The following is a 27,926-nucleotide window of genomic DNA, read 5'->3' as shown; positions in this document are numbered from 1 at the left end:
GGGGCACGAACCCGTGTCCCCTGCATCGGCAGGCGGACTCTCAACCACTGCGCCACCAGGGAAGCCCCACAACCTGATTTTAAAATGGCCTAAAGGGACTTCCTTGGTGGTACACTGGTTAAGAATCCACCTGCCAATGCAGGGGATATGGGTTCAAGCCTTGGTCCAGGAAGATCCCACATGCCGCATAACAGCTAAGTACGTGTGCCACAACTACTGAGCATGAGCCCTAGAGCCCGTGAGCCACAACTACTGAGCACACGTGCCACAACTACTGAAGCCTGTGTGCCTAGAGCCCGTGCTCCACAACAAGAGAAGCCACCGCAGTGAGAAGGCCTCACACCACAACAAAGAGTGGCCCCTGCTCACCATAACTAGAGAAAGCCCGTGTGCAGCAACGAAGACCCAACACAGCCAAAAATAAATAAATAAATAAAATGGACTAAAGACTTGAATAGACATTTCTCTAAAGATGACATAAAAATGGCCATCAGGCATATAAAAAGGTGCTCAACATCACTAACAATCAGGAAAATGCAAATCAAACCCCAAAACGACATATTACGTCACATCTGTTAGAATGGCTAATATAAAAAAAAAGACAGCAAGTGCTGGTGAGAATATGGAGAAACTGGAACTCCCATACACTATTTGTGGGAATGTAAATTGGTACAGCCATTATGGAAAACAGTATGGAGGCTCCTAAAAAAAATTAAAAATAGAACTATCATATTGATTCAAGAATCCCATTTCTGGGTATTTATCCAAATGAACTGAAATCAGGATCCTGAAGAGATTATTTGCACATCCATGGTCACTGAAGCATCATTATTCACAATAGCCAAGACATGGAAACAACTTATATGCCCATTGACAGATGACTGGATTAAAAAAATGTGGTGTATATATAAAATGGAATATTATTTAGCCTTAAAAAGGAAGGAAATTCTGTCATATATATAACAACATGGACAAACCTTAAAGACATTATACTAAGTGAAATAAGCCAGTCACAGAAGGACAAATACTGCACGATTCCACTTACATGAAGTATCTAAAATAGTCAAACTCTTAGAGAGTGGAATGGGAGTTGCCAGGGGCTGGGGGTATAGAGTAGAGATGGGGAGTGATGGAGAGCTGGTATTCAATAGGCATAAGGTTTCAGTTATGTCAGGTAGCTTTACATCATTGTGCCTATAGTACAATACTGTATTGTACACTTAAGAGTACAGTACTGGATACTGTACACAAATATTTAAGAGGGTAGATCTCATGTTGTGTTCTTACCCCGATAAAATAAAAAAGAAGGAACCATGTGAAGATGTGGGACAGAATGTTCTGTAAGAGAACACGTGTGGAAGCTCTGAAGAGGGAATAAGGTTAGTGCACTGAGGGGCAGAGTGCAGACCAGCGAGGCTGAAGTGAGTGAGGGGGCAGGGGAGGAGCTGGGCTCACAGGCGGCCCGGCCAGACCACGAGGCCAGGCCACGCAGGGTGCGTGGTGGGAGGTCTGCATGGAAGGCACTGGAGAGCTTCAGCCAGGATGACACGCTCTGCCTTGTGTTTTAAAGCTACCCCCTGCTGGAGGGCATTATGCTGAGTGAAATAAGTCAGACAGAAAGACAAATCCTATGTGATATCATTTATGTGTGGAATCTAAAAAATACAACAAACTAGTGAATAAAACAGAAAAGAAGCAGATTCACAGACATAGGCAATGTTCCAGTGGGGAGAGGGAAGGGGGAAGGGGCAAGATAGGAGTAGAGAAAAAAAAAGGAGGGGTTATTATGGGATTATATGAAATCATTTGTGTGAAACTTTTGAAAATTGTAAAGCACTATAGAATTTAAAGAACCCTTCATTCATTTAAAGAAAGAAAGAAAGAAAGAAAAAACAGCCATTTCCCTGGCTGCTGGGTGGAGGACCACGAGGGCATAAGTGGGAGCAGTTCAGATTACATGTGAATAGGGAACTAGAAGGCCCTGATCCCAATCCAGAGGGCACGAGTGCTCCCAGACTCACGAAGCCTGGCTGGGACAGAGGCCAGGCTGTGGCAGTTCCAAAACAGAGCGAGGGCTTGGAGCACCAGATTCCTGGAAAATGGGGGGCGTGTCTGGAGAAATGACTGTTTGTTAAGCTTTGTAGCTTGAACATATCCTTAAATGTCTGCTTTCCTGTTCCCCATTTTTCCATCTCCCTTTATTGATTCTTTTCCTTAACGACTGTTTTTTCTGCTCGCCATTTTATAACAGACATGGAACCGTCGGAACAAGGTTCTCAACCTGACCCCTGCACCGACCCAGGAAGGTTTGCACATACCTCCCCAAGGGTGCAGAGTAAAGGTGGTGACTTACCTCGGCGCACCGTGTGAGGGCTCGGGCCGGCGGAATTGTGCGTAGGGCCCACAGAGAGCTGATGGGAGCCGCCAGTGGCCTGGGCCTGGCTTTGGCCGGGGGCCGCCTGACTGCTGTTTCTCCCGGGTGCAGGTGCAGCCGTAGGATCCTTGGGCTTTGGAGGACTAAGGGAAGCAGAAGCCAAGTTAGATGTCAGGCACTCCCAGCTAGAAAAGCTAAACATGCTAAAATATCAGATTCCAGCTAGAGTTTTCACTGCAGCGGGCAAGGAGGTGATCTGAAATTTTAAATAGCTCACACTGGGTCTGTGAAGCTAATATTTGGTGCCACACAGGACCACATATTTTATGAGATTCATGGCATCAGACTATCTTCCAACTACTCTGCCACTTAAATATCATGATAGAGGCCATTTCAAGTTCTAGTGTGCTTGCACTTAAATTGGGCAGTATTTAAAAACATGAAAGGGTTTTTGGACTTCAAAATAATGCGATTTTGTCATATACAATGCACAAAACTAAGCAAATGCAATAGCAAAATACTAACACTACTCTAAATTACAAAGTGCTCAATTATTATCAATAATTTGGACTTCAGGAAAGAGAAACTCTGAGAGGCTAAATGATTGCTCAGGGCCCAGAGTTGGTTAATACTGGAGTAGGGATCAGAGCTCAGGCTTCCTAATTCCTGGCTCAGAACTTTTTTTTTTTAAGTTTAAAAAATTTTTATTTATTTATTTATTTTATTTTTGGCTGTGTTGGGTCTTCGTTTCTGTGCGAGGGCTTTCTCTAGTTGCGGCAAGCGGGGGCCACTCTTCATCGCGGAGCGCGGGCCTCTCACTGTCGCGGCCTCTCGTCGTGGAGCACAAGCTCCAGATGCGCAGGCTCAGTAGTTGTGGCTCGCGGGCTTAGGTGCTCCGCGGCATGTGGGATCTTCCCAGACCGGGGCCCGAACCTGTGTTCCTGCATTGGCAGGCAGATTCTCAACCACTGCGCCACCAGGGAAGCCCTGGCTCAGAACTTTTTATACTGAACTTTATAGCTACAATTTGTCAAGGTCACCAAAGAGTAAATGGCATTAGTGAGACGTACACAAAAATATCTACAGAGCAAAAGAACAAAGAGCAAATTGATAACTGACATTCTATTTGTCCTTCTGCAGTGAAGACTAATTATTGTCTTAAATAATATATTTAGCCTTGATTAAACAAATTGAACACTACAGGTAAATGAAAATGTGTAAGAGTTTGCTAAGACTTTTTTTTCTCCAAGAAGAAGATTTAAGCCCAAACGAATACATGTGTGGTAGCAGTTATGGAAAGACCAACGTGGAGCTTACGACGTGCACATGAAGCACTAGGGAGTTTGAAGCCTTAGATATTTTTAACCAAAAAAGTGAATTTCCTCAAATTATACGGGTAGAAAGGTATTCAGGAATGCACAAAGTCCTCAGAGTTCAGCTATAAGGATTTAACGAGATTCCGATCTCCTAAGCAGCTAGCTTCACACAGCACGAGGCACTCTCTCTCCACCCAAAGAAGAAGAGGTAAGGGAGTTCTCCCAAGGCAAAGTCACCTCTGGGCGGAAAAAAAGTACACGATTAACAGGCCATCCTTGTTTTATCATTTATTTTACTTTATATATAATCATTTAGTGCTTTATAGGTGGCCAAGGTAGACCAAATGCAATAAAAATGTTAGCACGTACTAGAGGGGCTCATCTTTTACAGCAGCTGCCAGTGCTGTATGACCTGAGATACCACCTGAAGTGGCCTCTGGTGGTCATCTGCCTGGGTCAGAGTGGAGAACTGAATTTGTGCAAATTAAATAAAGGTCTCAACTTCAAAGGTATTTTTCCTTAAAGTTGCTATATATTCTTAGTCCGCTCCAGGTGGTTAATCAAAAGGTGAAGCAACAAAAGAGCTTTTTAAGAAAACCTATCATCACATTTTCTACCTTGTACTCATGTATCACCTGCTCTACAAGACTGAAAGCCAGGGGGGGGGTTGGGGGGATGCTCAGTAGAGCAGAGGCAGCACATATTATTCAGTACTCAGTTATTCAGTAAATCTGATTGGATGGATGGATGGATGGATGGATGGATGGATGGATGAATGATGGATAAATGGATGGACAGATGAATGAATGGATGAGTGAGTGAATGCCAGGAATATAATAACTTCACTAACTTGTTGCATTCAAATGTTTACTAGTTAGCATACTGAATGACAACAAGCAAATGGTACACGAACAACGAGTACACATCAAACAGGTAAGAGAGGCTTATAAGACTGCTAGACACTTATCGGCTTCTGGCTTCCAGCCCCAAAGCAGTATGGTAAAGAATGCAAACAAATGTTGCTTTCTTTTGAAAACAGGAAAGGAAGCAAGCAATTTGCAGTCTTTTTTTCCATCCTTCGCCAACGGAGGAGTGAAGGCAAAGGTGGTTCACTCCATGCCTAGTGATCCTTGGGGCATGGAGGCCATGCCCACAGGCCAGCGCCTGCAAGAAGGCTGGGGTGTCTGGCACCCACTGCCAGCAGATGCTGGCCTCCTTACCTGCTGTCGCCTGGGCTGGGCCCCTGCTCCAGTATGCCCGCAGAGGAGGGGACAGTCCCACCCCCTGTGCTGCTTTCGGCCCTAGAGCCCTGGGGAGGGGGCTCTGGGCCCGCTGGAGCCAAGGTGCTGCCATCTGTGGGCGGGAGTGGCGGCTGGAAAGCAGGGGATATGTGCTTTCTATTTAGGGTGCCACCCCGCCGGTGAGCCTGGAAGTCCATAAGCTTCACACCAAAGCTACACAGAGAGAAGAAACAGTCAACAACACACCATGCAAGCGGACTACTGACACAGAAGCCCATGGGTCCTTGTGTGTAAAACCCCACACGCAGGGACAGCCACCCAAGTTGCCCAGCATGCAATGAAGCGGCAAGGACCAGATTAATGGTCACTCCTGTTACCCAGGCAAGCAACTCAAGTGGGCTTTAAACTTGGACGTGTTACTCATCGATGCCCTTTCTCAAAGTGGGTATGAGCAGCTGAAAGCCAACGGGCAGGCTTCATCTTGAGTAAGTGACATCATGTTTGTGTTTTTATTTCCATAGTATGATGTGCAAGGCGATTATCTCAAACCTGTGTGTTTGGGCATCAAGGTAGAAGCTGAGTGCAGAAGTGCCACCAGTGGCAACGTAAGGCTGTCACATCGCACTGCCTCTTAAGCTGAGATGTACAAACACTGGTCTATGCGTATGCAAAGAATGTATCTGAAAGGATGTGTAGGATTGGAAAAATAGTTGCTTTTGGGAAGGGGATGGTGGTTGGAGGACAGGTTAGAAGGGATATTCACTTTTCACTGAAGCCCACTGGTGTATGAACTTTAACACTTTTTTCCAGTTCAAAAAATAAAAAGACACATGGCTCCCTGAGCTTGTGGCTACTGGGTCAGTTGGCGGGGGGAATCCATCCAGGAAGATGGCTAAGAACTGTTTATTGCGTGCTAACTAGACCCGTAACATTCCATTTTGTAACTTAAAATACATAAAGGCTAATTCTGTGGAGGACAGAGTTTGTCATCAGGAAGCACTTCTGAATGTGGGAATGTGGGTTCAGAGAAGTGACAGAATAGAAAAGTAAAGCTTTTTCCTTTGTTATGGGTTTAAAAAAAATTTTTTTAAAAAAGGCAAAACAAAAAACAGACCACACTATAAGATTGGGCAATTAGAATAAGAGCTTGCTGTTTAGTTTTAATGTAAAACTATTTTCAGTAACATTAATGCATGTATGCAAGAAAAGCACATGACGTCTAACTCAGCATTACTGGTGAACACAGTGGCACTTAAGCACACATGTCGGACAGATTAGCATCTGAAGGCAAAAATCACAAATAGCCTTAACAACCTTTGAAAATCCCACAAATCACCCAAGAAGCCCAGCAATAGAGACTAGTACTGTCTCTCACTAGTCCAACACAGGCTTTTTTTTTGATTCCAGAATTGGCAAACACTGAGGTTTCTATGGTTGGCTTCCAATGAGGGGCCAGGTTATACTAAGAATATATGTCTTCAAACACCAACTCGCACATGTCACTGTGAGGGGTGGGGTGTTCTCACATTCACTCCTGGACAGACGTCCACAATACTTAACATTTTTTTTTTCTTTTTCTTTCTTTTTCCCCAGTCAAGTACATTTAGGTGAATTTGTAACATGTGTGTGATGCTACCGTGTAGGGCTTATCAGAGACCACCAAGTAAAGCTTGAATGCGTCAGGTATGATTGTTAACTGACAAGCTACACACCTACTTTGGGGTCAGATTAATGTTTGCAATGGACTAAAGCAGAATTCCTGAAACTAGCTGGACTCTAACAGGCCTGGGTGCAGGCCACTTCTAGTGGCAAGGCCACTGAGGCAGGACCAGGGACGGTGGGCCCACCGACTCCTCTCCAAGCCATCGACTGCCGGTGTGAAAGTCAATAGCTCTGCACACACCTCTCCTTCTTCAGCAGGTCCCCCTCCATCACCGCCATGCTGGCAGGCCGCTTCCTCTCCAGGGTCCCCGAGTCGACAGAGTCATTTCCAGTGTGGGATGAGTGATTGGAATTTGGGGTGGTAAGAGGTACAAATGCTTCTGATACATTAAATTCCACCTCTGCCAGAAGAAAGAAACAAGTGTATATGAGACACAGGGCACAGGAGTTGAGGGAGCTTGAGAACACCCCACTGGAATAGGAGCCTCATTTTTCTATCCACAAGCCCTCAGTATTTCACAGGTGGAAGCCCCGGGCACTCTCACCTTCTTAAAGGACAGTTTACCAAACCAGGGTGGCGGGTAAAATAAGAAAACCAGAAATAGGGGAGGGGGTATGATTCAGAATCCAAGTCACACAACTCCCCTGCTTTCCTTTTTGTTAAAAAAAATATGGAATACAGAAGAGGAATGTGAGCATGGGTTCTACTTATCTGAATCATAAAAAAATAAGATATTTACAGCTTGATATTAAATAGAAATAAAAGGCAACATCAATTCCATACTGCCTATAGCAGATTTTGAAGACTCGTTTTCTCAAAGGAAATCTTGACAGAATGACAATATTCATTCATCCATCACACATTTACTGCGCAACCTTACATGAGTGGGGCGTGATTCTCGACGGCGGAAGTCAGTGGTAAAGAAAAGATGAGCGTGTCCTGGCCTCATGGAGCTTACACGCCAGAGGATGATAGCAGGGCTGCTCTGGGCAAAGCTGGGGTGGGAGGTCCAGACTCCCAGCACTTGACCAACCAGTACCCGCAAAGGGAGCCACGGAACCTCTGAGGATCCCTGCATATTCAGTGTCACCTCTTCTATAACGCAATCCCTGGCACTTTGTGCCCCGCATGAGTCGTCAACTCATTCCCCATCCATCTTCCTTCTAATGTGCCATGTGTTACAGTTTCTCTGATGAGGAAGCCTCCTTCTCCAGTGACCAAGTTCCTCCAGGGAAGACAGCATGTCTTACCAGCAAACATATGCGCCTAGGGAGTGTCCAGTATACACTGGCTGAATGAATGAATCCATGTTGAGTGAAACAAAGTGAAATACACAATAACGTGGTTACTGCTTTGTCAAAATATGAATGCAAATAGTCTAAAAAGAAATGTGAAAAAGTGAAGCCAATTATGTAATCATGAAGGGATTACTGAAGTATCTGCTTCTTTAAAAAGATTTTTTTTTTTTCAGTACGCGGGCCTCTCACTGTTGTGGCCTCTCCTGTTGCGGAGCACAGGCTCCGGACGTGCAGGCTCAGCGGCCATTGCTCACGGGCCCAGTTGCTCCGCGGCATGTGGGATCTTCCCGGACCGGGGCACAAACCCCCGTCCCCTGCATCGGCAGGCGGACTCTCAACCACTGCGCCACCAGGAAAGCCCCTAAAAAGATTTTTTATACTATTGTTGTCTATTATTGTGCTTTTGGAGTCAGTGAACTCGGAGTGGCAGTTACCTTCGGGGAAGAACCAGTTGGCGTGCTGAATGATGGGTTCAATGACAGCAACCACGTGGACGGATGTGGCCGCTGCCATTTCGGCTAGCGTTCTGCAAAGGAAGTTCACAAAGTTAAAACACCTCCCCTAGGCAGCCTCTGATTTCTGCAGGTTGAGTCAGGGCAATTCAATTTTTTATATCAGAAGGATAAAACATTTAAGTACGAATGCAAAAATTAAATGCACAAGGCCCTGGCCTAGGGGTGTGGCAGTGATCACCCAGGAAGAAAAATTGCCCTCACTCAGCTGTCACTTCTTAGTCTGTGTTGTGATAACAACTAGGCATAAGTCAGTGACCAACAGTGTGCCAGAATGCTGGTTTTCAGTTGTTTGGGGACAGGGTTGCATTTACCCACTGGCACAGTCCTTCCCCTGGGAGTCATCTTCTAAGTCTCCAGATCACCACAAACCCATTCTGCCTAGAATGCAGCCAAGCGTATGCAGTGTTTCAGGGTGCCTCTCATCATCAGAAGACCTGGGCCCCCGCATTTACACATATTATTAAGGCTGTCACGCACGTATGTGGACTGGTCCCAAGATGCATGTTCAGAAGCTGACTGTGTCCGAATGGCCAGGGCCCACAGGAAGAAAATAAAGAAGAGTCGTTGTTCCTGCTATTGAGGGGTTCATATCCAGTTCAGAGTCAGAACACGGGAAAGCAGACAAGCTGCAAGGGCCTGACATTTACTGAGCACCTACCATGTTCAGAGCCTCAGATTCCTCCCTGCATTTAATTTTTACAACATGGGGACTGTTCTGAGGCCTTATAAATGAAGACACTGAATCCCTGATAGGCTGGATCCCATACCTGACTGCCCCAAACCTATCTCCTCCCTCATTTTAGCACTCTGACCTCTCTTTCCATTGGGGAGAACATTTTCACCCCAATTTCCAACCAGGTGAAAGTTCTAGCTCCTTTTAAGTTCCAGCTTAAAATGCAAGCTCTGCCTGTCAATTACCCTCCCCACCCGTTCACACTTCCCTCTGCCCATCTGGATTCTGATCCCTCCCGTACCTTAGAACCTTAGAACTGGGGAGGAACGGTCCACTTGTGTTCTTTGCAAATTTTTCTTTTTGAGGAGGTACTGTTTGTCAGTTGATTTCAAGACCTTTTTATATATCTGGATATTTTTTGAGGAACTCCTAGTTTGTGAATTGCCATTTATTTAAGGAGCTTTCTGACTTACAGAAATTTCTAGCTGTTATAGAGCTAAATCTATTTGTTTCCAGAACTGATTTTATGTTTATAAAATTCATTTATATCCCAAAAGCTAATAAATATTTACCTGCCGTGTTTATGTTTATTTATTTATTTTTTAACCTGCCATATTTATGATATCACTCTTTATATTTACCTCTTTGGTCTTCCTGGAATTTATTTGCTATAAGATGTGACGTACTATGTAGTTAGCTTTTATATCCACTTATCTTTCATTTGCTTTATGACATTGGATCTTTGTAAAGAATCTTATAAATACTTTCTGAAACAAGAGTGAGCATACACGAGGGAATGAATGAGTTAAAAATAGAAAGATTTTGATTCAGAAAGTCCCTGCATTTTTTGATGGAAATTTGAACCGCTCATGATTTTACAAAGCTGAACAGCAGTGACGGGGGGCAGGGAAGGGTGGTGAAGCTTAAGGACAGACTCCGTGGGCCCCACCATTTCCCTGCTGTGCAACCTTAAGCAAATTATTCGTCCTCTCTAAGCCTCAGCATCCTCATCTGCAAAAGTGAGGACAAAAGCACCAACTCCAAAAGATAACTTGCGAGGATTAAATGGATCATCATAATGCCACCAAACAGAGCAGACAACAACGTGATTTCCCAGACACGCTTTCTAGCTGACCTCCCTGATCCCTCTCCTCCAGTCAATCTACAGCTCTCAATGCGAACAAATTATCTTTCTAAATGCAATTTGATCAAGTCATTCTTCTGCCGAGAAATTCTGATGCTCCCTTCCCTGCCATGACCCGTAAAATAAGTTCCTAACATCTCAGCAAGATACGTGAGGCCCTTCCTAACCTGGCTCCAGCTCCATAAACCTCAGCCACAGCCTCATGGCCCCTGTGCTCAAGTTACATGAGACCACATGATTACGCTCCCCCCCGCCCCCACCCAACATAGAGACCAGGCCCTTTCACACCCGCTGTGCGGGGCTCATTCAGGTCCCACGCGTGGGAAACCATTCATCCATCAGCCCCTCAAGTGCCATCGCCTCCTGAACTTCTCAACCTGAGCTGTGTTCCTCCTTTATAACGTCTGTGATACATAGACGTGTATGTGGAGCTTATCACTGCACTATAGCCGTCCACCTGCCTGGCTGCCCAGGACTGGGGCCCCTTGAGGACTGGGACAAGGTCTCCTACACCTTTGTGCGACCAGCATCTGGGACAGCACCCAGCTCACAGCAGTGCTCCGAGAAAGTCAGCTAAAGGGAAAGATCAACTTCAGAAGTGAGTTAGATTTCTATTGTTCCCATCAGGTGGAAAGAAGTTACAATAATAGGATATGGGAAATGATTACTCACCCTTCATTTTTGGCCCATAACAAGTTAGGGCCTAACACGATTGCAATGTTGCTGGGAGTCATTTTATTAATGTCACTGGTCTGAGCAAGCTTTGCAAGGAACTTGATTAAATACCTATGGAACAAAAGAGAAGGGGGAGAGCATCTACTCTGAAATATTTGGAGGAATAGTATCTCCCTGCCCGGGGGGCGCTCAGCCCCAGACTGCTCAGGTGCTAACTGCAGGGTGTTAAATGACTAAATCCAAATCGGGCTTGGGTTAAGCGTGTGTTCTTTGTTTCATGGAACAGATAGTTTAGGGCTTGAAAGGTGAAAACAGGTCAAACGTAAACCTCAAAGATTCGATCTCTATATGCTGTGTATTTCTAATCCGTTTCTCCTTTATGCCCTATCTATCCCGAAATAGATTATACTATGATTAACAATGGGATCAATGTTTTTAATACAAACATAATAAAAAAATAGTATAGGTATATTGCTTAAAAGAAACTGTATTTGAAAATGCTTTAGGCTGTAATTATGAAGATATCCAATCTATCATATAGATATACTCTCTTATGTACAAGAACAGCACTATAAAAGCAAAAAATTAAGGACAACCCAACTATCTACCAATAGGGGGCTGATTAAATAAATTAAAACATAGCCACACAGTGGAGTACTATGCAGTCATATAAAAGTAAGAAGTACTGATATGGACAAACCTACAGGATGTATACTAAGCAAAGAAAGCAAGGAGGAGAATGATGTATATAATATACTTTGCCATTTGGTTTTTAAAAAAAAGTGAAAGCTGTGAGAGAAAGAAATGTTTGTACGTATGTATATGTATATGTATATTTGATTCTATATGTATCATCTCTTGCTGACAGGATATATAAGAAACTGAAAAAATAGGTTGTGTCTCAGGAGAGGAAGTAGGGTGGTTGGGAGAGAGGAAGAGGAGAGAGATTTTTTCCACTGTACATCTTTGAACTTTGAACCATGGGAATGTCCTCCCTATTCAAAAAACAATTAGTAAAAATTTTAATGAGTAAGTTAAACAAAATAAAAGGCTAAATCCCAAAGTAAAAGAACTGTAATTCAGTTTCTACCATAAGACACTAAATAGGCTAAGAGTATCTGCAATTCCAAGCTGGGTGTGTTAAATGAATCAAATAAGGAATATTATAAATATCAGTGCACTCATAGGGCAAAACTGAGAGTTAAGATATTAAAAGAGAATGTTTAGCTTAGCTTAGTGACAGGACCTAAGACTGAAATTAACGGTCAAGTGGCATACCAGAAATTTCACCAGCAAAGTATTTGTCATTTTGGACCAAATCCTCTCACAACATTTTCTTTGGTTTTAAATGACTTTGTTGCCTGGGGCTACCTTTTACCCTTCTCTCTATGCTTCTTCAAAGTTATATTTTAAGTCAAAGGGAAAATAGAGGTTAAATTCTAGAAATTTATTCCATGGTAAAATTTCCTAAAAACGTAATCATTCCATAAACTAATACATAATCTGCATTTCTTGAAATTTTATTTAGTAGGATGATTTGTGCTCTGCTTAAAATAAATTATGTAGCATATATGAAAGATATTACAGAATACGAAAGATATTACAGAAATAACAGCTACTGTTTAATTTTTGCCTTTTAGATACTGGACAATTTAGACCCCAAATCCAACATACTGTGAGTCAACCTTTCTACAAGAATTTTTTTCCCCAATAGCTGCAACGATAAAATGATCAGGCAACTTACCTATTAATGCCAGACACAATCAAAGTGCTTCAGATGCATCACAGTAATATACATCAAATCCCATTCCCAGCAAACCCGAGTTACTCTCCAGAGCATTTTTTTGATGTGCCAAACATGCTTGAATTAAATGGCCTCTCTGCTGTGGATTAAACCATTCTTCACTGTAGCTTGGTGGCTTAATTTGCAGAATGCCAATCATACATACCTAAAGTTAACAAAATTTTGTGGTGGCAACTTCTGACATGTTCTCCATAGATCCTGAAGTTTTTTGTCTTGATCTTGTACACTGAGAAAAAAAATTTATTCATAACCATTTATTAATACTCATTTTAGGAATACCTGTGTTCATCTGCTATATTAACAGCGATGCCACTACTGACAGAGAAAGCACAGCTGGAAAACAGCACAGCGGGAGTTCCCTGGTGGTCTAGTGGATCAGATTTGGCACTTTCACTGCCATGGCCCGGGTTCAAGCCTTGGTCAGGGAACTGAGATCCCATAAGCTGTATGGTGCAGCCAAAATTTAAAAAAATGAATAAATAAATAATTTTTTAAAAGTCCATTTTTTGGGAAAGAAATTTGGAGTCAAATACTAACTAACATACTCTGAGCAGTTAGTCAGCCTTGCCAAGACTCAGTCTCCTGATGTGCCAAACTGGGGATAAGAATGTTAATTCTGCCAAGTGACCGTGAGGCTTCAGAGGCAGAACAAGGAGGGACCGCCTAGACCAATGCATGGCGCACAGGAGACATTCTGAAAATTCTGTCTAGAAAATGTGTATATTCACGTACAGCCTCGGGGAGCCAGATGCTCCCAGCACCCAGACCCCTGGGTCTCTCCCTGCTCTCAGTACTGCTCAGAGGCTCCAGGCCAAGAAGCCCTTTCTGTTGTGAAGCAACTGCAGGAGGTCTTCTGCTGTAGAGTTTCAACGTGCAAGCTTTCACAGGCCCAAACAGCCTGCAAAGCAGAGTCAACTCTGCCCACCAGCAGGACAGAGTGTTCGAAGTTGCCCACACGACATGCCTTTGGACTTAAAACCTCCTCCACAACTGAACCAGCCTGCAGAGCTTCGGGTAGGGGTTAAACATGATTATACTTTAGAAGCTAGTCGACGTGTCACCGGGAGGGGATGACAGTTCTCAAGTGTAGAAGCGACACACCAGTGGACGGATACCTTCCTTTACAGCTTATTTCCTCACAGGATGAGTTTGGGAGTCTCAGAACAGAGAGAAGAGTCAAGGCCTAGGAGAAGCGAAGGGGCCCACCCAATACGAGACCCTAGAACCCTGACCTGACACTGAGGGCAGGTTCCATTCCTTCAGCCCCACAAACACGGGCACTCATGGCAGGCCGCGCCCTGGGCTGGGTTCCAAGGACACAACCAGACCGAGGACTTACTCTGACTTTAAAATCCTCACCACCTACCGGGGACAAAGTCTCTCACTCCACAGCTACGGAGAAAAGCTCAGATGCCTGGTTCAAGTGATGACATAAAGTTCATCGGAGCACACAGCTTATCTGATGGGAACGGGTGACTGCATCTGAAGACGGGTGGGGGAGGAGTGGAAGGGCAGGGGAGATGTGTTCCTCTTCCCTTACAGGTGAGGAATTAAGACACCTCCGAGTGAGAACCGGGAGGGAGAACCGGGAGGGACAAGTTGACAAGGAGGTGGGCTGGTCGGCTGGAGAGGAACCTCTAGAACTTTTGCAACAAGACGGCCTTGCCTAAACCAACTACTTCCGGGCAGACGGAAGCTGGGAATGGAGGGGAAGGGATAAACAACAGGAACTCCAGCTTTGGGGCAGAGAGTTCTGGGTCTGAATTCCAGCTCTGCCAATTATTTGATGCCATTCCTCCCCCAGCCTCAGTTTCCTCATCTGTATAAGGAGGATAACAACAACTTCTGCCTTTTATGTCATTAATTATGGGCTACAAGAAGTAATGGGCATAAGGATTACTACGGTACTCAGCTCTCAGTAAGTGCTCAGTAAGCATCAACTATTGTTACTGATAATGGTAACATTATATCGTTACACAGCTGACTTCCCACACAGCTCTAAATACACTATTTTAATGTTATTATTAGTTTTATTTATTTATTTATTTATTTATTTATTTTTGGCTGTGTTGGGTCTTTGCTGCTGCATGCAGGCTTTTCTCTAGTTGCGTTGTGGTGCGTGGGCTTCTCATTGCGGTGGCTTCTCTTGTTGCGGAGCACTGGCTCTAGGCGTACGGGCTTCAGTAGTTGCAGCACGTGGGCTCAGTAGTTGTGGCGCACGGGCTTAGTTGCTCTGCTTCCCGGACCAGGGCGTGAACCCGTGTCCCCCGCACTGGCAGGCGGATTCTCAACAGCTGCACCACCAGGGAAGCCCTTTAATGTTATTTTTATGATCCCCAAGGGTAAGATGATTTCCAAAGGGGACAGAGTATTGCGTCATTTCCTTTCGCTTTTAAAACTAGGTGTTCTTTCAACTTACCTTGCAACTTGTGTCCATTCTTCATACAAATTAAAAGTCATCAAAGGTTCAGGCAGTTCCCGTAAATAGGACTTTAAAGCACCTGAAATTATTAACACCCTCTTTGAGTATGAGAAGGGGCAAGGCTGGAACTCTCAGGATATATTATTTTGCAAATTGAAATGATCTCAACTATAACCGTTCACAATGTATATAGAATAAATCATGAATTGGCAGGAGTGGTTACAGAATGAAATGCTCATAAAACAATTTCCACCCCGTGTAAAATATATTGAGAGATCAATAGAAAATAAAATTAGTTTCAAAGCTATCTTCTTAATAAGACATCATCTCTCTAGGCAGATGGAGATTTGGGGGTAAAAGGGAAGAAAATAAAAGCATGCCTCTAAACATTTGGATTATAAGCTACCTTCACCTTTACTTAATAATCAGGAAAACAAAACAAAACCCCCAAAACAGGAAGAGAAAAGATATGTATGTGTAAGTGTACGCACACATGCTTTTCAGTTTTATTTGTCATTTCAGTTTTGCCACTAAAACTTATAAGGAGACCATTTAATTTTAACTGTCACTTAATATTGGATCTTTAACTGATGATCTGTTACCACCTTGAGGGTGCCTCCTTGGAGCTCACCTGCTACAGCATGGGGGTCTGAGTAGAACTCATCCAGGTGAGAAGTAGAACAGTCTAAAGCAGCTTTCAGTTTCTTTAACTTGGAGGCCCCAGCCCCAATTCGGAAAAGGCCCTAAAGACAATGAAAAGCCGTTAGTATCAAGTTCAAGTTGTGAGCCTTACACTGAGTGGCAGTAAAAATCTGATGGAAGAGCCTTCCACCCACCCCGGCCCCCCAGCTCCAGCACAGCTTATCCAGGAGAGCTGCAGGGCTGTCGGGAGGAGTAAAGAGGACTGAGCTTGTACCCCGGCAGAGTGACAGGCAGAGAGCAGACCATTTTTCATCAGTGCTAGCTCGTGCCCTGCCCCATTGCCAAAATAACCATGCCTGTTAGGAATCTATTTAAAAGCAATATTCATTCTTCCACCAGGTTGATCACCATGGATTTTCTAAATTTAGAAATATTTTTAAAAAACTGAAATCTCAAGAAAAATTGTTAGGCTTGCCTACTGGTCACTTTCACTGCCCTAAATGTTACTTGGAGAAAAACCCATGACAGGTCAGCCACGGGAGAAGGCCTGATGGAGACATTGGGCCAGCACTTATAAGACTTGGGCTTTTAGCAACATTAATCTAGGCAGAGTTTCCCAACCTCAGCAGTACTGACATTTTGGGCCAGATAATTCTTTGTTGTGAGGCTGTCCTGTGCACTGAAGGATGTCTAGAAGCATCCCTGGTCTCTACCCCCTGGATATACAGTAGCAACTCTTCCCCCTGCTCCCCAGGTTGTGACAATCAAAAATGTCTGCAGACCTTGCCAAATCTTCCCCGGAGGCAGTGAAACTGCCCTTGGATGAGAAGCACTCCTAGGCTGTTAGGAGCTGGGGTCACGGTGATGGGGTCGGGGTGCGGGGGCGTGACTGGAAGCAAATGCAAGGAAGGTTCCCCAGGGGGTTTCTTGATCTGGGTGCTGATTACATGGGTGAGTTCAGATGGTGAAAATGTATCAAGCTGTTCGCTTATGATACATGCACTTTTCTATATGTACGTTACACTTCAATACTAAGCTTTCAAAAGTTAAAAGAAGACTTGTGTTTTGATTCTAGCTCTGCCCCAGCATGAATTCCTCGTGTGCTGAATTCCTTGTCTACACAAGAAGAGTAATGAGACCTGCCCTGCTTGGTTCATGGGGTTTTCTGGGTAAGGATTCCACAAAATAAAGTATGTAAATGTCCCTCCCACTTCCACCCCACTACATAGTACTACACAAATATAAACTTCGTGTTATTAGAAACTAAAGCTCATGGGAGCTCTGGTTCTATAGTACCTCATGAAATTCATTTTCACAAATCACAACCACAGTGTAAAATGAAATAATCAAATGGGACCAAAAAGAAAAAGGCAGAGTGTACTGCGGGTAGGCAAGGTAAATACTGCTCTGTGAAGCCTCTGTTTCATTTAGGGTCTACCATGGCAACATGGACAGGGTCTCAGTGTGAAATGTGGTCATGGTGAGCGCGGTTGGAGAGCCACTGGTCCGCAGAGGCCGGCCGGGGCGGCGGGGCCTCACCTCCTCCTTCATGCCCGTCTCCAGGAGCAGCATGACGCAGGCCTCGAGGGGCAGCGCGATCTCGCGCCCGCTCCGCTTCAGGTGTTCTTCCAAAGGCGTCCCGAAGGCGGGCTTCTCTGCCCACTTATCTAGAGCAGCAGACCATTCAGTAAGACACTCGACAACCTCACGGCATTGCCAAGTTATTTCCTCCCCCAAACTACTGAAGGGGATTTTTCTTTTCTTTTTTTTAAAGCCCGTAGCCAAGGATTTGGAAAGGGGGAAGCATCTATTCTCTTCGCTTTTGTCAGTTCCCATTTACTAGGGTACAAAATGTGTGCCAGGCTGGGGAGGTGACCAGTGGATCAGCGCCCTGACGTGCCCATGTGGCACCCAATGCAAGATGCCCAGTGGAAGCTGCGATGGTGCTTCTGGCCCAGCATCACACCCGCATTTACCCGAGACGGGTGGGCTGCCTTGCGCTAAAACCAGTGGTCCATCTAGGCACACTGTTTTCACTGAAATTTATCTAGCCATGAAAAGCATAACTGGTCTTCTACCTAGAGGACGAGAAATAGACTCCTTCCATTAAAAAAGGAAATAATTTCTTAAAAATTTAAACACAGGCCACACATTGTCATACAGGACTGGAGAGGGCCCATGCCAACCCCTATTAGAGGCGACATCTCCAGGACATGCAGCACTTCTGGTACCATATTCCCAAACAGTCCACGATTCTGAGTAGGAGAGAATGCAGCCCCAAGGCAGCTGAGGCTGGAGGCTGTGCCGACGGCAGCAAAGCAATACTGCGTATTATTTTCCAGTCATATGCTCTGCTTCATCCCACAAAAGACTTGAGGCAGCTTAGCAAAAAGACATACAATAAAGCGGGAAACAGAAACAGGCATTTAGGACGTGGATGTATTGAAGGAGAGTAAGAAGGGTGTGGTTGGGCCCAGCCTGCCTGGCGGGGTGCAGAGATCCAGCACCGACTGAGAAGCACGCAGAAGCCAAAGAGGGCAAACCAGTTGGTGGAAAATACTCCACTGGGGAAGCGTGGTTCTTTCCAGCGACAGGAAGGGCTCATGTCCCTCTCAGCCTGTGGACGTGTGTCCTTCAGCCACTCTGGTATTCGAATCCTGGATTCCAGGAGAGGCAGTGTTACCCTAGCGTGGCTCTGACACTGCCCTGCACGTGAGAGCAGGCGGGGCCCATCACAGGAAGGAAAGTGAGATCCCACAAACCCGCAGACCTGGGTGCTTGTGAAAAGTCAAAACTTGATAGAAAGAGCAAGTAGGGTAAAGGTTAAAGGGAGGGGTGGGGGGTGAGGAAGGCAGTGGCCACTCTCAGAACTGTCCGGAGGCCCCTCGTCCCTGGCTTCAGCCCCGGCCCTGGTCAGTGGAATTCCAAACACAAGAAGCATCCAAGGGCCTGGCCCTTCTCAGAAGACAGAGCTCTGGGACAGTCCTCTCAAAGGCCAGATCTTACCTTGAATACTTTCTCCCTTTTATCTAAAGCAATGATTCTCAACACAGGCAGAAAAGGGCCAGCTGACCCTTCGCCTGGGTGGATACATCAGAATCACCCAGGGGAGTTCTGCAAATGACTCCCGCCATCACCTCCCCATGCCCGACCCTACTATGCTGAGAGGTGGGCACAATCCAGACTCCTGCTGGAACTTTCTAGAACACCCCGGACAGGGTGCTCCTCCCCCACCTCGGTGTAATGTTGGCAGGGGGTGGAGGTGAGAGCCGCTGACCTAGAGGCCACTCCGGAGGCAAACTCCACCGCAGGGGCTGCTCCTCAAACCACAGACCTCTGACACGCGAGGCCCTGCGGCAGGCACCCAGAGTTCACAGCGCCCCCCCGCCCCTGGGATGAGAGCAGTCTATGTGTGAGGAAAACACAAGACACACAGGCAAACGCACAACAGCAATTAACGAGACAAGACGTGTTTGCTAAGCCATGGCAGAAAAATGGTATAGACTAGGGTCGCAAACACAATCGTCTGCAGGGGCCGGATGGGCATTGGAGGTGTGGGATCGGGGTGGGGAGGGCGTGGTCGGCCAAGACGCAGCAGCTGCTCCTTGGCGTCAGAGCAATGTCACCACGCGGGAAGGCAGACCCAGAATCACCAGGCTCTCTGGACTTTCAAGAGAAGCCAGAAGTTAGCACTGTTACGTGAAAAGAGTCTGATTTTTAAATGATGGCAATGAGTTTAAAAAAATTTTTTTTTAATTTTTTTTTTTTTTTTTTTAATGAGATATGGCTGTTTGCGACTTCTGGTGTAGACCATAAATGCTAGAGTGATTCAGGAGACGGAAGTGTTCACTGTTGGCTTCAGTTGTCAGAGAAGGCTTCTCAAAGAAGGGGAGCTTGGCGAAGGTCTTAGAAGATGGACAGGAATTAAATAGACCAGGAGGACTTAGGCTGAGAAAAGACCAGGGATCCTGAGTCTGGGGATGGACACTTTATTCCACACTTGTGCACCAGGCGACAGGGGCACGGAGTAGAGTGGGGCAGTGAGAATGGAGAGGAGGGCACAGCAGACGGAAAAATGCACAGAATCCGGCGAGAGGGTATCAGAAAGGAAGGAGAAGATGGCTCCAAGGTTTGAAACCTGGATTGTTCGGAGAAGGGAGGTACCAAGGAGACGAGGCGGGAGGAAAGGCCAGCTGGGGTGGGGGAAGCATCAGTTTGCTTCTTGAGATACGCTGAGTTTAAGGTGACAGCCGGTCATCAAAGGGAACTGACGCTGAGGCTGAGAGGATAGAGATGCAGGTGTCAGTGGAGGCCACCAAAATGCGGGGATTTTGAGAGAAAAGGTGGGAGGGAGGGAGAAGAACACAGGAGAAAGGACTGGATCTCAGGAAAGGCTTGACTTCTGAGGAGACAGACATGAAGGAAACACAGCCTCAACAATGACAGAAAACAATTGAGTGAAACGAGGGGAAAAAATTGACAAGGAAGAGAGGGCTCAAGCCACATCAAATGCCAGAATCTAACAATCAGAATCATCCACCCATTGGGACTTGCAATGTTTCTTTGTCTGTTTGTTTTAATAGCAGAGTGACTGGGAGTAGAAACCAGACTGCAAAGTGTTAGGGGTGGGAAGGGGGTTAGAAAACGGAGGTGGCCGACGGAAATGAGCCATTCGAAGAACCTCCCAGGAAAATGAAGGAGAATGCAATGAAACGGGGCATCACGCTGAGGACAGGCAGGTACCGAACTAAGGCCAGCCGACCGAGTACGTGAGAGCAGGGTGCACAGGGGCACGGGGCAGAGGGTCAAGTTTTTTTTTTCCTACTGTAAGGACACTCTGAGTCTTTCTGAAGACAGAGAAGAAGGAAGAGGACAGAACTAAGACGAGAGGCAGATGTGCGGACAGGCAGAAGTGAGAAGGGTTGAATTCCAAGGCTTGGGTGAAGGCGGCAGCCTTAGAGAGAAAGAAGAATCTCATTTCCTTCACTGGCTGCTCCCCCACACACACCAGCTTCCCTTGTTCCATCCTAAACCTCCTCCCTGCCCCTGCCTGTTCCCCATGACTTTCTGACAAACTTCTCTAGGGAAAATAGCCTTGGGTAAAAATAGAATGGGAGTTTAAAAAAAGGGGGCATGGCGCTGCTTAAATCTTCTCTTTTTTGTGCCCGTTAAGTCAACCTTTCCAAACCAGGCTTAAAGCCATTCAAAGGCTGGGATGATGATGTTTACTGTTTTGTCCTGTGCACGGCCCTGCACACAGAAGGGACCCCATAAATACAGGCTCCCAGTGCTCTGACCTGGGCCAGCAAGAGTCGGCCCCTTGCGAGGCTGACTGTTCGCCAGCAGCTTCATTCCTTTGCACTCTGACTCAACCCCATTACCCACGAATTAGGAAATGGGATCACTTTGGAAAGCAAGGGCAGCTCGGCCTCTGAAGATTGGCCCAGCAAATCAGAGCCACTACACTCAAGATGGCTAAAGATCTGGCTAAGGGGTCAGTCAAGACATAGCATTTTCTCTTCTTTTTTTTTGGTCGCGCTGTGCGGCATGCAGGATCTTAGTTCCCCGAGCAGGGATCAAACCTGCGCCCCCTGCAGTGGAAGCGTGGAGTCTTGACCACTGGACTGCCAGGGGAGTCCTAAATAGAATTTTCTGATTCCAAAATCTAAGGACTTTCGGGCACAAAGTCACACCCTGTTGGGATCGCCTGCAATTTAGGGGAGGAGGAGTGGTATTCTTGAGGGGCCAGTGTGTACGCACAGACATAACCAGCCCTATACACACACATGCTCAGTCTCTTTCACAATCACAGAGTCATCACACTCAGCACCTGGCTTGATCCTCTTTCAGCTTGAGACCAGTGGTTCTGTCGGGGGCACCTGAGTTCCAAATGTCAGGACTATACCATAAGCAAAAGAGTATAACAGGTCCAAAGGTGACAGAGGAAATGTCTGATCATTTACTGATCTCTGCTGATAGATGCTCTGATGGCAAGTCAGAGAGAATTAGAATCAAAAGAGTTAATGTTCAGTTTAAAACTAAACATCAAAGGAAAGTTTGGTCCACTCGTAAGTTGAGGGTAGGATCTGCAATGCGTTTGAATATGGTGGGCAAAGTGAGTGCTGATGAGAACAAGATCTGAACGAGGTGGCCATGGTCTCACGATTCAATCACACTGATTATGTGTCTGATGATGCGGTATCAGGTACTGGCTTCTAAAATTCCTTTTGGGAAGTCCAAAATTTTTTTCATAGGATGTATGCTCTTGGAATCACAGGGCTAGAATTAAGCCCTATGAAACAAATAACTGATTTGCGAAAAGATAATTAGAGGCTAGAATGTTTTGAGCCTATTTAGAAGATAGAAAAACAGATGCTTCCCCCAAAGGGTGCAGCTTTCTCTTCAACTGAAGATTTCAGAAGAACTGCAAATGTTCCATTAGTATGTTAATTTGCGTTTGGAAGAAATTAGAGAATGCAGCAAGGGAAGATGAAAGTGTGCTGGGAAATAGTGCCTGCCTAGGCAGAGAGGCTTTGTCCAAAGGAAATGCATGCAAAGGAGCTGAGTAAAGAGGAACAGAGGCAGAAGTGGCAGAGGCGAGAAGGAGGCATCAGGCCAGCACGCAGGTTACATTACCTTGATGGGCTCGCAATTCGGGAAGGGCCTTTTCTAAGACTGCTAATGCTTTTCTATGGTAATCTGCTTGAGCTTCTAATAACTGAGAACAGACCCACATTCAAAAACAAAAGTAATGTTAGCATTGGATGGACACACACACACAATGGCTGAGCAAAACCAAAAATGACATCTTTTGCAAAAAAGCTAAAATGACTCAACTTTTACAATGCTTTAACATCTCGTCAGGGCAAAGTGCTTACCGTAACAAAAAATTTGCCATACTCCCCTTCTTTGGCCATAAAATTGTACATATCCGCTGCAAGCTGATCCTGGGTAAGTGGAAGAGAAGATATGTCATTGAAGAAAAAAGAGGTGAAAGAAAATAGCATCTGCGAATTGATCTGTGAGCTCCTAGAGCAAACTGTAGTGAAACAGCTGCAGATTAAGTGTCCATCAACTCACTGGTACAGGGATAACGAAAAGAATAATCAAGCTTATTATGGACTGACATGGAAAGATCTCCAAGGTTTATTATTAATATGCCTTGTTAAGAAGGAAAGCATGGAGCACTACTTCTGGTATGGTATGTTATTATCTGGGTAAGAAAGGGAGAGGAAATATTTTTATCACCATATTTGTATAAAAATACCCCTAGGGGGCTTCCCTGGAGGCGCAGTGGTTGAGAGTCCGCCTGCCGATGCAGGGGACACAGGTTCGTGCCCCGGTCCGGGAAGATCCCACATGCCGCTGAGTGGCTCGGCCCATTAGCCATGGCCGCTGAGCCTGCACGTCCGGAGCCTGTGCTCCACAACGGGAGAGGCCACAACAGTGAGAGGCCCGAGTACCACACCCACAAAAAAAGAAGTCTCTCTTTTAACTTAGCCCATAATGCACCAGTTCAAACCCCCAAACTGCTAGACAAATTTATATCCAATGAGGAGCCACTAGCCAAGATCTAGGTTAGACCAGGTATGAAGAAGACTGCTGCGTAAAGGACACTGGCAAAACTACAGCTCTTCTGAACAAGAATAAGCCAGTGCAAGACTTTCGTCAGAAGCGTTTGTGTGACTGTCATCTTTTTAAACGTAAAGGCTATGGCATGACTTTGTGAGTCCAGTATTAATGCTTACCCACTATACTATTTTCAACAAGTCATTTTACTGCAGTTAACTGTCCAAGGTTTGCCATCATGAAAAGTGAATTATAGCATGACCTGAATAAGCTAAAATATAGCAGTCTTAATGCTATCTAGTAGAATGTGGAGACCATTTTTGGAAAATGATGAATAATAAGAGGAGGAAAAGTCTCAGGCGATGATCCTAAGATTCACCAAAGACCTGTTTCTTTACCACCTCAAATAACATTTGGAATAAACATTTATCTTCGTAGATAGATGCACAGAGAATAACCACCTACTCTGGAATTTAGATTATGAGATACAAATTTTTATTTCTTCCAAATTAGAAGCCAATTGTCCTAGCAACATTTTAAAAATAATTCTTCCCTTCTCTATGGATATATGATGACCCCTTTACTATAAATTCAACCCTTAAATATAACAGCATTCATTCTAGAAAACCTATACAATTCCATGGATCTATTTTTGTGCCTATTGCGCACTGTTTTAATTGCTGTAATTTTATGATATGTTTTTATATAGTTTTTCGCCTTTTATTCTCCCACTCTTCATTTTAAATAAGCGTAGACGTTTTTGTCAAGTTTTTAAAAATATCCTACTTGCATTTTTAAAAATTAATTAATTATTTATTTTTTGCTGCATTGGGTCTTCATTGCTGCGCATGGGCTTTTTCTCTAGTTGCAGAGAATGGGGGCTACTCTTTGTTGCAGTGCGCGGGCTTTTCACTGCAGTGGCTTTCTTGTTGTGGAGCACGGGCTCTAGTCATGTGGGCTTCAGTAGTTGCGGCATGTGGGCTCAGTACTTGCAGCTCGCGGGCTCTAGAGCATAGGCTCAATAGTTGTGGCACATGGGCTCAGTTACTCTGCGGCATGTGGAATCTTCCCGGACCAGGGCTCAAACCCGTGTCCCCTGCAGGTGGACACTGGCAGGTGGATTCTTAACCACTGCGCCACCAGGGAAGTGCCTGAATTTTATTTTTAAATAATGTTTTATTCTGAGTATAAAGTAATGTAGAGGGCTTCCCTGGTGGCGCAGTGGTTGAGAGTCCGCCTGCTGATGCAGGGGACGCGGGTTCGTGCCCCCGTCTGGAAGGATCCCACATGCCGCGGAGCGGCTGGGCCCGTGAGCCATGGCCGCTGAGCCTGCGCATCCGGAGCCTGTGCTCCGCAACGGGAGAGGCCACAACAGTGAGAGGCCCACGTACCGCAAAAAAAAAAAAAAAAAAAAAAAAAAGTAATGTAGAGTCTTAGAAAATAAAGAAAGAAGGAAGAAGAAAATAAAACCTACCTTGAATATCATTCAGGGAATTCTAATAGGAGTTATGTAAAACATTAAATAATTTGCAGTATTTGACCTTTCATCCATCACTTGCAAAAACCAAAAGATTGATTTAAGTACATATTCATTAGCGAATTCTCCTACCTTGCACTGTTCTACTTTATTTCCAGCTTCATCCATCTCTTCCTTTAGGGTATCTATTTTTGATGGAAGCCCCTGAAAGTTGGTTCCTGAAGATTTGTGAGCCTGGTTCCATCTGCAAAGCACAGGCATAGCCATTATTTGAGAATCAGCTGTATATACTCAACCTTATGGAGTCAAGGACCTAATGGATACAGATTCCTTCCCCAAAACTGATTCTATCCGGGACAGGTATCAGCACCTAGGATGGCAGCTTCTCTGGAGTTTATCCTTTAAGAATGGAAACGGGCAAAGGTGACACTGGCTTCCCGCTGTGATGGGACTCTGGTAGTGCTGAGAGTAGTGGTCTGCTCTGAGCAGAAATGGCCATGCCTTGTCCCATGCAAGCCCAACTGCTGCAAATCAATCCGTGGAACCCCTTCCTCTACTGTCCAATCTTGGGCTCTTTCCCATCAAACACCCCCTTGTTCTTTTGCTTTGATCTAGAATGTTCCCTGTGCCACTGGGGGTCAGTTGCTGCTCTTCAGGACCCCTTATAACACCGCCTACTACCATCCTGACCTGTGATTACTTTCAGTAAGTGAAAGCCAGAACTTCAGTCATGGAGCTAGTAATTGATAGCTGTGAAAGCATGTTAAGAATTAAAATCATTTGTAAGGATTAATACTAGTATCTACAGCAAATCTGAAACATAATGTGGAATGTTTATATTCCCTTCATAAATAAGTCAAAAGGACCCCCTCCCCCAAAATTATACTATAGCAATAGTCAGGGGAAGTGAATGGGGAATAATAATCTAAAACAATTTCTATTTGGTTTTCAAGTGTGTTTTGACCTTCAGTTTAAATACGGACATGCCTGCTATGGCAGAAAGTTCTAGCACTTTATTTATTTTTTATCTTTCTTAAAGCCTTTACCTTTCAGACATGACAGAAAAATCTTACAGGTACACATGGAAAAGTAATACATGGTCACAGTTGAAAGTGAAGACAATCTAGTCAGAAAGCTTTTACTCCTGTCAGCTAATGTTGAAGCTGAAGTTCTGAGTATGACATGCTGCAGGGCTGAAAGGAATGGTAATTTGCCTTCTTCCTCTCCCTCTTCTTCAACAGAATCCAAACCAACCTCCTCATAATCCTTCTCAAGGGCAGCCATATCCTCACGGGCCTCAGAAAACTCTCCTCCCTCCATGCCCTCACCCACGTACCAAAGGCATGCTTGGCATACATCAGGTCAAACTTGTGGTCCAGGTGAGCCCAGGCCTCAGTGATGGCTGTGGTGTTGCTCAGCATGCACACAGCTTGCTGTACTTTGGCCAGGTCTCCACCAGTGGGAGGCTGGTAATTAGTGCCAACTTTGAAGCCAGTGGGGCACCAGTCCACAAACTGGATGTTGCGCTTGGTCTTGATGGTGGCGATAGCAGCATTGACATCTTTGGGAACCACGTCACCATGGTACAACAGGCAGCAAGCCATGCATTTACCATGGCAAGGGTCGCATTTCACCATCTGGTTGGCTGGCTCAAAGTAAGCATTGGTGATCTCTGCTACAGAAAGCTGTTCATGGTAGGCTTTCTCAGTAGAGATGACAGGGGCATATGTGGCCAGAGGGCAGTGGATGTGGGGATAGGGCACCAGGTTGGTCTGGAATTCTGTCAGATCAACATTCAGGGCTCCATCAAATCTCAGGGAAGCAGTGATGGAGGACACTATCTGGCTAATAAGGTGGTTAAGATTTGTGTAGGTTGGGCGCTCAATATCGAGGTTTCTATGACAGATGTCATAGATGGCCTCATTGTCTACCATGAAGACACAGTCAGAGTGCTCCAGGGTGGTGTGGGTGGTGAGGATGGAGTTGTAGGGCTCAACTACAGCTGTGGAAACCTGGGGGGCTGGGTAAATGGAGAACTCCAGCTTGGACTTCTTGCCATAATCGACAGAGTTTTTCCATCAGCAGGGAGGTGAACCCAGAACCAGTTCCCCCACCAAAGCTGTGGAAAACCAAGAAGCCCTGAAGACTTGTGCACTGGTCAGCCAGTTTCTGAATTCGGTCCAGGACTGGGTCAATGATCTCCTTGCCAGTGGTGTAGTGACCTCGGGCATAGTTATTGGCAGCATCTTCCTTGCCTGTGATGAGCTGCTCAGAGTGGAAGAGCTGGCGATAGGTGCCAGTGCGAACTTCATCAATGACCGTGGGTTCCAGGTCCACAAACAATGCCCTGGGCACATGCTTGCCAGCGCCTGTCTCACTGAAGAAGGTGTTGAAGGAGTCATCTCCTCCCCCAGTAGTCTTGTCACTTGGCATCTGGCCATCGGGCTGGATGCCGTGTTCCAGAAGTAGAGCTCCCAGCAGGCACTGCCGATCTGGACCCCAGCCTGACCAACATGGATGGAGATGCACTTATGCATGGTGGCTACAGGTCAGCAGGCTCAGGCAACAGGAGTAGACACCGGGTCCTGGTTACCGTCCTCAACAAGTTAAGAGTCGAGGTAAGTAACGCACTCTCTAGCACTTTAAATTTAAACATGGATATTACATAGATGCAGCAATGAAAGCCCATGTTAGCAACTTATCAAGCTTCCCAGATGACTGCGTTGCCCCCAGAATGCTCTGCCCTGCCCTCTTTCACGTTCCTGTTGTGACGCACTTCTCCACAGCAAGGCTTCAGTAAATCTGCTGAAGCAAAGCTGGCAGTGGAAAGAGCATGGACTTTGGAGCCTGACAGGCTGAAGTCTGAAGCTCGGTTCTACCTTTGTTAGCCGTGTGACCTTTGGCAATGGCCCCACCTCTCTGTGCTTCAGGTTGTCTCATCTGTCAAACTAAGGAAACAAACACCGTCTGCCCGGCAGAACTGTCATAAGCAGCAGAAGAGAGAATAAATATATATACGCCTGTGTGTGACCATGATGGATTCCCACTTAATGTTAGCTATCATCATTCTCCTCCAGGGAAAAGCCACAGGAATAAGTCAAATAAAGAAGAAA

At 45.4% G+C, this 27,926-nt stretch overlaps 1 protein-coding gene and 1 pseudogene across 8 annotated transcripts in view; both read right to left on the bottom strand.

The window, feature by feature from the left end:
* Nucleotides 1-27,926, bottom strand: part of ARHGAP17 (Rho GTPase activating protein 17) — a 90,047-nt gene that overhangs the window by 13,670 nt on the left and 48,451 nt on the right. For 5 of the 7 annotated variants that reach the window (XR_014291528.1, XM_082600495.1, XM_082600496.1 and 2 more), the window contains exons 7-18: nucleotides 24,946-25,057; nucleotides 22,646-22,714; nucleotides 22,404-22,485; nucleotides 17,307-17,434; nucleotides 15,757-15,868; nucleotides 15,123-15,204; nucleotides 12,849-12,929; nucleotides 10,897-11,010; nucleotides 8,327-8,418; nucleotides 6,835-6,994; nucleotides 4,911-5,144; nucleotides 2,354-2,517 (exon numbers count right to left, since the gene is read on the bottom strand). Coding sequence is in view for 5 of the 7 variants with exons in the window: in XM_082600495.1 (XP_082456621.1) it covers nucleotides 2,354-2,517; nucleotides 4,911-5,144; nucleotides 6,835-6,994; nucleotides 8,327-8,418; nucleotides 10,897-11,010; nucleotides 12,849-12,929; nucleotides 15,123-15,204; nucleotides 15,757-15,868; nucleotides 17,307-17,434; nucleotides 22,404-22,485; nucleotides 22,646-22,714; nucleotides 24,946-25,057 (1,430 nt within the window). In the remaining 2 variants the exon portion in view is untranslated. The remainder of the gene's footprint in view (nucleotides 1-2,353; nucleotides 2,518-4,910; nucleotides 5,145-6,834; nucleotides 6,995-8,326; nucleotides 8,419-10,896; nucleotides 11,011-12,848; nucleotides 12,930-15,122; nucleotides 15,205-15,756; nucleotides 15,869-17,306; nucleotides 17,435-22,403; nucleotides 22,486-22,645; nucleotides 22,715-24,945; nucleotides 25,058-27,926) is intronic. The other 2 variants (XR_014291529.1, XM_082600499.1) reach the window with 1 other exon arrangement.
* LOC309816680 (tubulin alpha-1B chain-like) lies at nucleotides 25,737-27,439 on the bottom strand (annotated as a pseudogene). The gene has a single exon. The product of its transcript is annotated as a tubulin alpha-1B chain-like (transcript).

Source organism: Mesoplodon mirus (assembly GCF_964341445.2).
Source record: "Mesoplodon mirus genome assembly, chromosome: 15".
NCBI lineage: Eukaryota > Metazoa > Chordata > Mammalia > Artiodactyla > Ziphiidae > Mesoplodon > Mesoplodon mirus.
This window is presented reverse-complemented; position numbering and strand designations above follow the sequence as displayed.